Source organism: Pseudophryne corroboree, chromosome 1, assembly GCF_028390025.1.
Source record: "Pseudophryne corroboree isolate aPseCor3 chromosome 1, aPseCor3.hap2, whole genome shotgun sequence".
Classification (NCBI taxonomy): domain Eukaryota; kingdom Metazoa; phylum Chordata; class Amphibia; order Anura; family Myobatrachidae; genus Pseudophryne; species Pseudophryne corroboree.
In genome coordinates this window covers 872,733,913-872,746,791 of record NC_086444.1, presented here as the reverse complement: position 1 = coordinate 872,746,791, position 12,879 = coordinate 872,733,913, and the positions used below count along the sequence as shown (strand labels likewise).

The following is a 12,879-nucleotide window of genomic DNA, read 5'->3' as shown; positions in this document are numbered from 1 at the left end:
GAGTTCTGGGTACCAAGCTCTTCTTGGTCACCCAGAACAATGAGTATAGTTCTTACTCCTCTCCTTCTTATTATTCTCATTACCCTGGGTATGAGAGGCAGAGAAGGGAACACATACACCGACTGGTACACCCACGGTGTTACCAGAGCGTCCACAGCTATCGCCTGAGGGTCCCTTGACCTGGCGCAATATCTTTGTAGCTTTTTGTTGAGGCGGGACGCCATCCTGTCCACCTGTGGCCTTTCCCCACGGTGTACAATCATTTGGAAGACTTCTGGATGAAGTCCCCACTCTCTCGGGTGGAGGTCGTGTCTGCTGAGAAAGTCTGCTTCTCAGTTGTCCACTCCGGGAATGAACACTGCTGACAGTGCTAACACATGATTTTCCGCCCATCGGAGAATCCTTGTGGCTTCTGCCATCGCCATCCTGCTTCTTGTGCCGCCCTGTCGGTTTACATGAGCGACCGCCGTGATGTTGTCTGACTGGATCAGCACCGGCCGGTGTTGAAGCAGGGGTCTAGCCTGACTTAGGGCATTGTAAATAGCCCATAGTTCCAGAACATTTATGTGTAGGGAAGTCTCCTGACTTTTCCATAGGCCTTGGAAGTTTCTTCCCTGTGTGACTGCCCCCCAGCCTTGAAGGCTGGCATCCGTGGTCACCAGGACCCAGTCCTGTATGCCGAATCTGCGGCCCCCTAGAAGATGAGCACTCTGCAGTCACCACCACAGCGACACCCTGGCCCTTGGAGACAGGGTTATCCGCCGATGCATCTGAGAATGCGACCCCGACCACTTGTCCAACAGATCCCACTGGAAGATCCTTGCATGGGACTTGGCGAATGGAAATTCTTCGTAAGAAGCTACCATCTTTCCCAAGGCTCGCGTGCATAGATGCACCGATACCTGTATTTGTATTAGGAGGTCTCCGTCTAGAGACGCCAACTCCTTGGACTTCTCCTCCGGGAGAAACCCTTTTTATCCTGTTCTGTGTCCAGAACCATACCCAGGAACAGTAGACGCGTCGTAGGAACCAGCTGTGACTTTGGAATATTCAGAATCCAGCCGTGCTGTTGTAGCACTTCCCGAGATAGTGCTACTCCGACGAACAACTGCTCCCTGGACCTCGCCTTTATAAGGAGATCGTCCAATTACGGGATAAGTACTTCGGCCATTACCTTGGTAAATACCCTCGGTGCCGGGGACAGACCAACGGCAACGTCTGGAATTGGTAATGACAACCCTGTACCACAATTTTGAGGTACACCTGGTGACGAGGGTAAATAGGGACATGCAGGTAAGTATCCTTGATGTCCAGTGATACCCTGAAATTTTCCAGGCTTGCAATAATCGCCCTGAGCGATTCCATTTTGAACTTGAACCTTCGTATATAAGTGTTCAAGGATTTCAATTTTAGAATGGGTCTCCCCGAACCGTCTGGTTTCGGTACCACAACATTTTGGAATAGTAACCCCGGCCTTGTTGAAGGAGGGGTACCTTGATTTCACCTGCTGGAAGTACAGCTTGTGAATTGCCGCCAGTACTACCTTTCTCCGAGGGCAGCAGGCAAGGCTGATGTGAGGCAACGGCGAGGGGGAGTCGTCTCGAACTCCAGCCTGTATCCCTGTGATACTACTTGCAGAACCTAGGGATCCACCTGTGGGCAAGCCCACTGATCCTTGCAGTTCCCGAGACGCGCCCCCACCGCACCTGTCTCCACCTGTGGAGCCCCAGCGTCATGCGGTGGACACAGAGGAAGCGAGGGAAGATATTTGATCCTGGAACTGGCTGACTGGTGCAGCTTTTTCCTTCTTCCCTTGTCTCTGTGCAGAAAGGAAGCGCCTTTGACCCGCTTGCTTTTCTGAAGCCGAAAGGACTGTACCTGAAAATACGGTGCTTTCTTTAGGCTTTTGTGAGGAAACCTGAGGTAAAAAATTTTCTTCCCAGCTGTTGCTGTGGATACGAGGTCCCAGAGACCATCCCCAAACAATTCCTCACCCTTATAAGGCAGAATCTCCATGTGCCTTTTAAATACAGCATCACCTGTCCACTGCCGGGTTTCTACTACCCTCCTGGCAGAATGGACATTGCATTAATTCTGGATGCCAGCCGGCAAATATCCCTCTGTGCATCCTTTATATATAAGACAACGTCTTAAATATGCTCAATGTTAGCAAAATATTATCCCTGTCTTAGCGTATTAATATTATCTGACAGGGTGTCAGACCACGCTGCAGCAGCACTATTTATGCTGAGGCAATTGCCGGTTTCAATATATAACCTGAGTGTGTAAATACAGACTTCAGGATCGCCCCCTGCTTTTTATCAGCAGGTTCCTTCAAGGTGGCCGTATCCTAAGACGGCAGTGCCACCTTTTGACAAACGTGTGAGCGCCTTATCCACCCTAAGGGATATCTCCCAACGTGACCTATCCTCTGGCGGGAAAGGGTACGCCATCAGTAACTTTTTAGAAATTACCAGTTTCTTATCGGGGGAAACCACGCTTCTTTACACACTTCATTCATTCATCTGATGGGGGAACAAAACAGTGGCTGTTTTTTCTCCCCAAAAATAAAACCCCTTTTATGTGGTACTTGGGTTCATGTCAGAAAATGCGTAACACATTTTTTCATTGCCGAGAACATGTAACGGATGTTCCTAGTGGATTGTGTATATGTCTCAACCTCGTCGACACTGGAGTCAGACTCCGTGTCGACATCTGTGTCTGCCATCTGAGGTAACGGGCGTTGTTTGAGCCCCTGATGGCCTTTGAGACGCCTGGGCAGACGCGGGCTGAGAAGCCGGCTGTCCCACAGCTGTTACGTCATCCAGCCTTTTATGTAAAGAGTTGACACTGTCGGTTAATACCTTCCACCTATCCATCCACTCTGGTGTCGACCCTACAGGGGGCGACATCCCATTTATCAGCCTCTGCTCCGCCTCCACGTAACCTTTCTCATCCAACATGTCGACACAGCCGTACCGACACACCGCACACACACAGGGAATGCTCTGACTGAGGACAGGACCCCACAAAGTCCTTTGGGGAGACCGAGAGAGAGTATGCCAGCAAACACCAGAGCGCTATATAATGCAGGGATTAACACTATAACTGAGTGATTTTTCCCCAAATAGCTGCTTGTATACATATATTGCGCCTAAATGTAGTGCCCCCCTCTCTTTTTAACCCTTTGAGCCTGAAAACTACAGGGGAGAGCCTGGGGAGCTGTCTTCCAGCTGCACTGTGAAGAGAAAATGGCGCCAGTGTGCTGAGTGAGAAGCCCCGCCCCCTTTTCGGTGGACTTTCTCCCGCTTTTGCTGTGATACTGGCAGGGGTAATTTTACATCTATATAGCCTCTGGGACTATATATGATGTATATTTTGACAGCCAAGGTGTTATTTATTGCCCTCAGGGCGCCCCCCCCCCCCCCAGCGCCCTGCACCCATCAGTGACCGAAGTGTGAGGTGTACATGAGGAGCAATGGCGCACAGCTGCAGTGCTGTGCGCTACCTTGGTGAAGACCGAAGTCTTCTGCCGCCGATTTTCCGGACCTTCTTCGTGCTTCTGGCTCTGTAAGGGGGGCGGCGGCGCGGCTCCGGGAACGAACACCAAGGTCGGGTCCTGCGGTCGATCCCTCTGGAGCTAATGGTGTCCAGTAGCCTAAGAAGCCCAAACTACCACCTGTTAGGTAGGTTCGCTTCTTCTCCCCTTAGTCCCTCGCTGCAGTGAGTCTGTTGCCAGCAGATCTCACTGAAAATAAAAAACCTAAATATACTTTCTTTCTAGGTGCTCAGGAGAGCCCCTAGTGTGCATCCAGCTCGGCCGGGCACAAGAATCTAACTGAGTCTGGAGGAGGGTCTTAGTGGGAGGAGCCAGTGCACACCAGGTAGTCCTAAAGCTTTCTTTAGTTGTGCCCAGTCTCCTGCGGAGCCGCTAATCCCCAGTCTCCTGCGGAGCCGCTAATCCCCATGGTCCTTACGGAGTCCCCAGCATCCACTTAGGACGTTAGAGAAATATACATTATCTCCCGAAAACACACAGGTTCAGTGAAACCTGTGTGGTTTTGGTAGAAACAGCCCCGTTTTCGTATGAAAATGGGTCTGTTTTCAGGGATTTGGTTTTGCATGCAGAATCCCAGATAAGCAGCGGCGACCAGCAGTGTCACTTGCCCGCTGCATCAGGCTGGGACTGCAGGGAGGGCGCCGTGGCCCAGGAGCCAACATTCGGCACTGTGTACCCCGGCGGTGAAGCCGGGGCAGCACCGTGGCCTGCATCCCCCATCCCCTGCTGTGGTCACATGACGGGGGAGCAGTCATGTGACCGGGTGGAGCCAGAGATGCAGTGCTACAACGGGAGCCGTCATGAGGCGGCACCCGTTGCAGCAACAGGTTACCGCCGATAAGCCACCGTGCCGGCTAATCGGGGCTAGTAGGATAGCCCTCGGCAGGACAAATTACCGGGACTAATTTGATATCCCCCTTAGAGAGCACAATCATCATGCACTGGATAAACTCACTGGAGTTGCAGGATTTAACTGTGTACATGGAGTCCAGACGTCTGGTACAGATTTCTCCATCAACTGGAGCAACTCATCATATGTTTGTTGGAGTTCCCAGGCTTCTAGATCATAACGGAAGAGGACAAGCACCTTCAAGAGGCTGTTCACCTCACCTAGAAAGACAAACATAAGTACAGTTTACATATTCCTTATTACTCTTTTATTGCATCAGTCTTTGGATTTCCAGGTCATTTTTTTTATTACTATATAATTCTAACTCTAGTTGCAGGAATCTGTAAGAACAGTTTCCTAGAAAATTACTCCATAACATATGACACCCTAAATAAAGATGTTGGTTTTCCATGGTCTGATAAACCTCCATGTCACAAGGATATCCTAGTCTTTGCTTTGTCATGTGGGCACAAAGCTCACTTCTCATTTTATCCACTGTGCGAATACTGTCTCCCAGTGCTTCCACAAGAGCCACGTCTTCCAGGGGACTACCTTCCTTCAGACTGTGCTTCTTGCGTTCTGCTTTTCGACGGTTCTTTGATGATCTTCTGCATGGAAAACAATAAGATCGCCCATCATGATGTGTATAGCTGCGGGTAAGGTTAGTGTAAAGAGAAGTATCACATATCACCACTTGCACTTCTGTACTACTTACGAAGAGATTCTAGAATTGCTCTTAGAATACTTTCCACTCATGTCACTTGCAGTCATGATGCTGCTGGTGTCAGAGAACAGGTCAGATTCTGGACCTCCAGGGATCTCGTCATCTACACAATCAGACACACATATATATATATATATATAAAGCTAAGAAGTAAAACTATTCAGAGATGCTTTATTTGATTAGTTGTTAATTGACTGTAATCGTAATAAAAATTCACTAGTAACAAAGCTATTTATTTTCCTACAGATGGTCATTTCAATTTCAGAGTTGATGGATTGGTAAATCTAGCAGGTCTCCGTTGTGAGCACAAAAAATAGGATTTTAATTACCTACCGGTAAATCCTTTTCTTGTAGTCCATAAGGGATATTGGGGAGACATAGTACGATGGGTATATATGGGGGCCAAAGGAGCCGGTGCACTTTACATTTCTTAAATTGGATGTGCTGGCTCCTCCCCTCTATGCCCCCTCCCACAGGCAGTTACAAGTAAAACAGTGCCTGAAGGAGAAAGGACATACTTGAGAGAAGGAACAAAGAGTGGTGAGATTTACACACCAGCACACCACTAACAGAAAACGACCAGCAACGGCTGGCAACAAAACAGCAACAGCTGAACAGGTAACCATATAAAGAGAACCTGCAGAAAAGTCAATGCACTGAGGCGGGCGCCCAATATCCCTTATGAGAAAAGGATTTACCGGTAGGTAATTAAAATCCTATTTTCTCTAGCATCCATAAGGGATATTGGGGAAACTTAGTACGATGGGGACGTCGCAAAGCTTCCAGAATGGCCGGTAATGTGCGGAGACGTTTGCAGCAACGCTTGCCCAAACTGGGAATCATCTTTGGCCAGGGTATCAAACCTGTAGAACTTTACAAATGTGTTCTTCCCCGACCAGGTAGCAGCTCGGTTGAGCTGCAAGGCCGAGACGCCACGGGCAGCCGCCCAGGAAGACCCCACCGATCTTGTAGAGTGGGCCTTCAGAGACATAGGCACAGGTAAGGCTGCCAACACATAGGCCTGTTGGATAGTAAGCCTAAGCCAGGGGTGGCCAAACAGTCGATGGCGATCGACTGGTCGATCGCAGACATGCGACCAGTCGATGGCGATCCACCGCCCATCCACCCGAAGCCGCGCCTCTCCTGCCCCTCAGTCTGGTCTCCGGTAGTAACGGCGGAGTGTATAGCTCAAATCAGGCGCCGGTTCGTTAGCCAATCAGAGCTCGCGGACCGGCGCCTGATTTGAGATATACACACTGCCGTCACCGCCGGAGACCAGACTGAGAGGCAGGGCGGCAGGCAGGAGAAGCGCGTGCTGCGCTCTCCACACACAGCACGGTGAGCAGTACTATGGGGGTATATCTAGCACTGTGGGGGCATATCTGGCAATGTGGGGTCATATCTGGCACTGTGGGGGCATATCTGTATCTGGCACTGTGGGGGCATATCTGTAATCTGGCACTGTGGGGGCATATCTAGCACTGTGGACACATGGCACTGTGGGGGCATATCTGTATCTGGCACTGTGGGGGCATATCTGGCACTGTGGGGGCATATCTGTAATCTGGCACTGTGGGGTCATATCTGGCACTGTGGGGGCATATCTGTATCTGGCACTGTGGGGTCATATCTGGCATTGTGGGCACATGGCACTGTGGGGGCATATGTGTATCTGGCACTGTTGGGGCATATGTGTTTGAGGTATTTATCTGTGGGGGCCAATGTGTTATTTCGTGCGAGACAGTCATTACACTCTGTGCAGCAAGGCTATGTCCCTTTTTTGTTATACCACGCCCACTTTTGTTATGCCACACCCCTTTTTTGGACACGTGCCACCTAGGTAGATCACAAAAGCTTTTCAGCTTTCAAAGTAGATCGCCGACTCCAAAAGTCTGGCCACCCCTGGCCTAAGCCAACGAGCAATGGACTGCTTTGAAGCAGGGCAACCCTTTTTCTGCGCATCATATAGCACGAACAAGGAATCCATCTTTCTGATTCAAGCTGTTCTCTTGACATAGATCTTCAAGGTTCGCACAGCATCTAATGCCTCCGGAGGAGCAGAAGTGCCAGAACTGGACGGAACTACAACAGGCTGATTCAAGTGGAACGCAGAAACGACCTTCGGCAGGAACTGCTGCAGAGTCCTGAGCTCAGCTCTGTCCTCATAAAAGACCAAATAGGGGCTTTTACATGATAAGGCCCCGAATTCTGAGACACGCCTAGCAGAATCCAGATCCAGTAACATCACCATCTTCCACGTGAGGTATTTGTCTTCCACCGTCATCAGAGGTTCAAACCAGGAGGACTGTAGAAATTCCAACACAACATTCAAATCCTAGGGTGCCGTGGGCGGCACAAAGGGAGGTTGTATGTGAAGTACCCCTTGCAAGAAGGTCTGAACTTCTAGCAGCACTGCCAATTTCTTCTGGAAGAAAATTGAGAGAGCTGAAATCTGGACCTTAATGGAACCCAGGCGTAAGCCCTTAGCCACACCAGCCTGCAGGAAACTTCCCAAGTGGAACTGCGCAGGCGGATACGTGCGTTCCTCGCACCAAGAGACATATCTTCTCCAGATATGATGATAATGTTTTGACGTCACAGGTTTCCTGGCCTGAACCATGGTAGCAATAACCTGTTTGGAAAGGCCTTTGTGAGCTAGGATGTTCCGCTCAACCTCCATGCCGTCAAACGAAGTTGCCGTAAGTCCGGGTAGATGAACGGTCCTTGTTAAAGAAGATCTCTTCTCAGTGGCAGAGGCCAAGGGTCTTCGACAGATATGTCCAGAAGAGTCGGGTACCAAGCCCTCCGAGGCTAATCCGGAGCAATCAGAATTGTCTGGACCCTTTGATTCCTGATTCGTTTGAGCACTCTTGGGAGCAATAGAATCGGAGGAAACAGGTAGACCAGCCGATAAGGCCACGGCGATGTCATCGCATCTATTACCCTCGCCTGAGGGTCCCTGGTTCGTGAGCAATACCAACGAAGCCTCTTGTTGAGTCGTGAAGACATCATGTCCATTTGTGGGCAACCCCACCGGTCGATGATCTGCTGAAACACCTGATGGTGAAGCTCCCACTCCCCCGGGTGGAGATTGTAACGACTCAGGAAGTCCGCTTCCCAGTTGTCCACTCCCGGAATGAAGATTACGGACAGCGCTCTTGTATTTCTTTCTGCCCTCAGGAGTATCTTTGACACCTCTCGCATGCAGGCCTTGCTTTTTGTCCCTCCTTGTTGATTGATGTACGCCACTGCTGTAGCGTTGTCCGACTGTACCTGGATCGCGTGATCCCTGAGTAGTGGAGAGGCCTGAAGCAGAGCATTGTAGATCGCCCGAAGTTCCAGAATGTCAATCGGAAGGAGGGCTTCGTGGGCTGACCAACTGCCCTGAAACTGAACCCCGTGGGTGACAGCTCCCCATCCTCTCAGACTGGCATCCTGAATCCCGAAACTTCGGCCTTCCAGTAGGTTGGAGGACTGCTGCAGCCACCACAGGAGAGAAATCCTGGCCTGAGGTGACAGCCGAACTATTCGGTGCATCTGAAGATGTGATCCGGACCACTTGCACAGGAGATCCAATTGAAAAGTCCTGGCATGGAACCTTCCACACTGGATTGCCTCATACGAGGCAACCATTTCCCCAACAATCTTATGCAAAGATGGATGGATACCTGAGGAGGCCGGAGAACCATGCGGACCATCTCCTGAAGTGTTCTCACTTTGTCCTCTGGGAGTAACACTTTTTGGGCCACAGTATCCTGTAACATTCCCAGGAACAGGAGCCTCTTATACCGCTTTCACATCTCCAATGCCGGATCCCACTCGGGAATTGGAAACGGATCCTTCCTGGGTGGGATCCGGCATTGGAGACTATGGAGGTCATTCCGAGTTGATCGCTAGCTGCAGCTGTTTGCAGCGCAGCGATCAGGCTAAAAAACTACTTTTCTGTGCATGCCTATGCACCGCAATGCGCACGCGCGTCGTACGGGTACAAAGCCCTTTGTCGTTTTGCACAGGTTCTAGCGAAGTTTTCAGTCGCACTGACGGCCGCAAGATTGACAGGAAGGGGGCGTTTCCGGGTGTCAACTGACCGTTTTCAGGGAGTGTTTGCAAAAACGCAGGTGTGTCTGAAAAAACGCAGGCGTGGCTGGGCATTCGCTGGGTATGACGTCAAATCTGGACACGAATAGGCTGAAGTGATCGCAAGCACTGAGTAGGTTCAGAGCTACTCTGAAACTGCACAAACTGTTTTTGCAGAGCGCGGTTGCACATGCGTTCGCACTTCTGCTAAGCTAAAATACACTCCCCAGTGGGCGGCGGCATAGCGTTTGCATGGCTGCTAAAATTAGCTAGCGAGCGATCAACTCAGAATGACCCCCTATGTGCTGGCTTTCTGTGCCAGAGGCGGGGAGCGAAGCCGGCAGCGGTGGCGGCGCTGGGAGATGAGCTCATCTCCACGCCGCCTCTTCCTATGCTGTGGATGGGTAGATCGCATCGACCAGGCAACCCATTCACACTGCGCCTGACCCGGTATTCAACCCGTGAAAAACCCTTCTTAATACCAGGCGACCCGGGAATTCGGACATGGCCCTTTCACATCGCACCCTGACCCGTGTCGACCTGGCAATATGCTGAGTCGATGCCGGGTTATTTGTGCGATGTGAAAGGGGTATGAGTGGACTCCAGGTGGGACTTCTGTAAATTGAGGATCCACCTGTGGTGTGACAGAAGCTGGATAGTGTGGTCTATATGGAGCAATAAAAGCTCCCTGGATCTTGCTTTGATCAGTAGATTGTCCAGATAAGGGACAACATTGACCCCCTGGACCCGAAGTTAAAACATCATCTCCGCCATCACCTTCATGAACACCCTCGGAGCTGTGGACAGGCCGAAGGGTAGTGCCTTGAACTGGTAGTGATCGTTCAGCAGGGCAAACCTCAGGTAAGCCTGATGAGATGGCCAAATCGGGATATGGAGATAGGTGTCTTTGATATCCAGGGAGCCCATGAATTCCCATTCTTCCAGGCCCGCAATGACTGCTCGCAAGGATTCCATCTTGAACTTGACAACCTTTAGGTAAGGGTTCAAGGATTTTAGATTCAAAATGGGCTTTACTGAACCGTCCGGTTTCATTACCACGAACAGTTTGGAGTTCTAAACCTGTCCCTGTTGTTGCAGCGGCACTGGAACAATGACAGATTGTACCAATTTTAGGATGGCCTGTTGCAGCATAACACGCGTACCCTCCAGAGCTGGTAAGTTTGATTTGATAAATTGTTTGGGAGGAGCACTGTCGAACTCCAGCTTTTAGCCCTGAGAAATGAGGTCCTTGACCCTGGTATCCTGGCAGGAACTTTCCCAGATGCGGCTGAAGTGACACAGCCAAGCTCCCACCTCGAGATCCCCTCGGGGTGGGTGGGCACAGTCATGATGAGGCCTTAGTGGAAGCAATACCGGTGCTCTCCTGTCTTACCTCTGGTTTTCTTGTCTTACCTCTGGTGCCTCTAGCCGCGTTGGAGGCACCTCTGGCCCTAGATCTAAATCTGTTAGACCGAAAGGACTGGGTAGATGGCCCCAGGTAGGAACGCCTAGCCGGCGGGGTACCAGAGGGGAGAAAGTGGATTTCCCCGCAGTAACTTTAGAAATCCACATATCTAATTCTACCCCGGAGAGCCATTCCCCTGAAAAGGGAAGAGCCTCCACACTGCGCTTGGTTTCTGCGTCCACTATCCATTGACGCAACCACAAAGCCCTACGAGCAGACACTGCTATAACAGTGGTCCTAGCATTAATATTGCCCCAAGAGGCCTTCCTCAATCTGAGTAGCCCAGGTATGAATGGCATGAGATATCCAGCAACCTGCTATGACCGGTCTTTGAGACATAGCCGCTGCTGTGTAGATTGACTTCAGTGTAGTCTCTATCTTCCTATCCCCAGGGTCCTTCATGGTGAAGGAGCCCGGGTCCGGCAGCACCGCCTTCTTGGATAGGCGCAAGACTGCAATGTCCACGGCCGGGGGTTCTTTCCAGAATTTTCTGCTTTCAGAAGCAAAAGGGAAAGTGTGTAAAAACTGTTTTGACACTTGGTATTTTATTCTAGATTTTTCCAGGCTAACTTAAATAGGTCATCTAATTGCAGAATCAGGGAAAGTGACATTGGGCTTGCTCTGTGTGAAGAAAAATGACTGCTGTGACGCAGCGTCCTCTAGAGGGAGCTTTAACACGTCCCGTATAGCTAAAATGAGGGGTTCAATACCCTGTGTAGAAGGGGAATCCCCAGTAATAGGTTCCAATTCCTCCCCCTCCTTCAGTATTTCCTCATCTGAATCTGAGAGCAAAGCAGTCCTGAATTAGGGGGGGCTGGTCAGCCCTTGCAGTCAGGTCTGCAACAGCCTGCTGCAATTGTTTCATTTTTTGAGCATTAGATGACATTTCAGACATCATGGTTTTAATGGCACCTAGCCAGGAAGGCTCTTGACCCTCCCCCCCAGTTTCCTCACTGAGCTGTGAGGACTGACTACATTGTTTACATGATAATGAACCAGACGTAGGAGGAGAGAATCTGGTGTGACATAAACTACATAATTGGTGTTTTGCCATGTTTACAGTAACAACACTTATAGACACACAGACAAGTAATATGATAGCAAGCCTGCCCTCACTGTATGTGAGAGGGAGACAGTGAGAGAAAGGAGACAAGCAGCCCAAGCTAAACAGCCCCAGTGAGGCTGCAAGCTGATATATCACATTGTAACCCCGGTATTTTGTCCATTTCAGGACACAGATTAGTCTACAATAGCGGCTCTCTCCCTTTGCTACACCCCTGTGTTTTCCAGCATTATCTGGGTGTCTGGAGGAGCTGTAAGTGCCTGCTGCTGCAGCTGTAAGCAGAGGAAGGAATCAAAATGCCACTGGTCCCGCTCTGAGAAAACTCCGCCCCCTGTAATGGCGCCAGAGTTTCTGTAGTTTTTATACTGGCAAAAGTCTCCCCATGAGTAGAAAACATCACATAAGTGCTAGTTTTACCCACCGCTGCCAGTGTACACAGGGGGGCTGTAGCGGTTCCCCCCCAGGAGGGTCCCAAATGCCGCCCCTGTGTTCTGCCGTACCATGAACTGGGAGACCCCCTTACGGGGCCCCCGGTTAGTACTTACCACCGATGTCACCTTCAGGCTGTTAGGGGTGTGCGGCGTGCTGCGATTTTGACCACCAAGGCGCAGTGCCCCGCTGTTAAACAACCTCTCAGGATGGTGGTCCCGCAGCGGGAAAGCGGCTCTGACACCTCGCAAGGCTGGTGACCATCTCCTCCCCCCCCCTAAATCCCACGGTGCAGGTATGCTGTTGCCCAAACAGCATACCGAAAATAACAAAGATTGAAAAAGAAAATGAAGAAAACTCTGGAGCTCAGAGAAGTGCATCCTCTCTTGAGGGCATTTTTTTCTAAACTGGCTGTGGGAGGGGGCATAGAGGGGAGGAGCCAGAACACCCAGTTGAAGAAATTTAAAGTGCACTGGCTCCTTTGGACCCCGTCTATACCCATCGTACTAAGTCTCCCCAATATCCCTTATGGATGCTAGAGAAATATAGATGTGAATAAAGTGTTGGTTTAATTGTATTTAACCAATGTGAATGAACATTTTTTTCTTTATAAAGCACTACAAAATATGTTGGGGCTATACAAATGGGTGGGCTGTGTACAGGGTATGAAGCT

General features: G+C 50.3%; 1 protein-coding gene across 4 annotated transcripts in view; it reads right to left on the bottom strand.

Annotated features, from left to right (window-relative positions):
* The window catches only part of ELP1 (elongator acetyltransferase complex subunit 1), a 291,962-nt gene that overhangs the window by 6,707 nt on the left and 272,376 nt on the right, over positions 1–12,879 (bottom strand). For all 4 annotated transcript variants that reach the window (XM_063920051.1, XM_063920050.1, XM_063920054.1 and 1 more), the window contains 3 exons: positions 5,164–5,275; positions 4,929–5,056; positions 4,515–4,669 (listed from right to left, as the gene is read on the bottom strand). In XM_063920051.1, the coding sequence (XP_063776121.1) occupies positions 4,515–4,669; positions 4,929–5,056; positions 5,164–5,275 (395 nt within the window). The remainder of the gene's footprint in view (positions 1–4,514; positions 4,670–4,928; positions 5,057–5,163; positions 5,276–12,879) is intronic.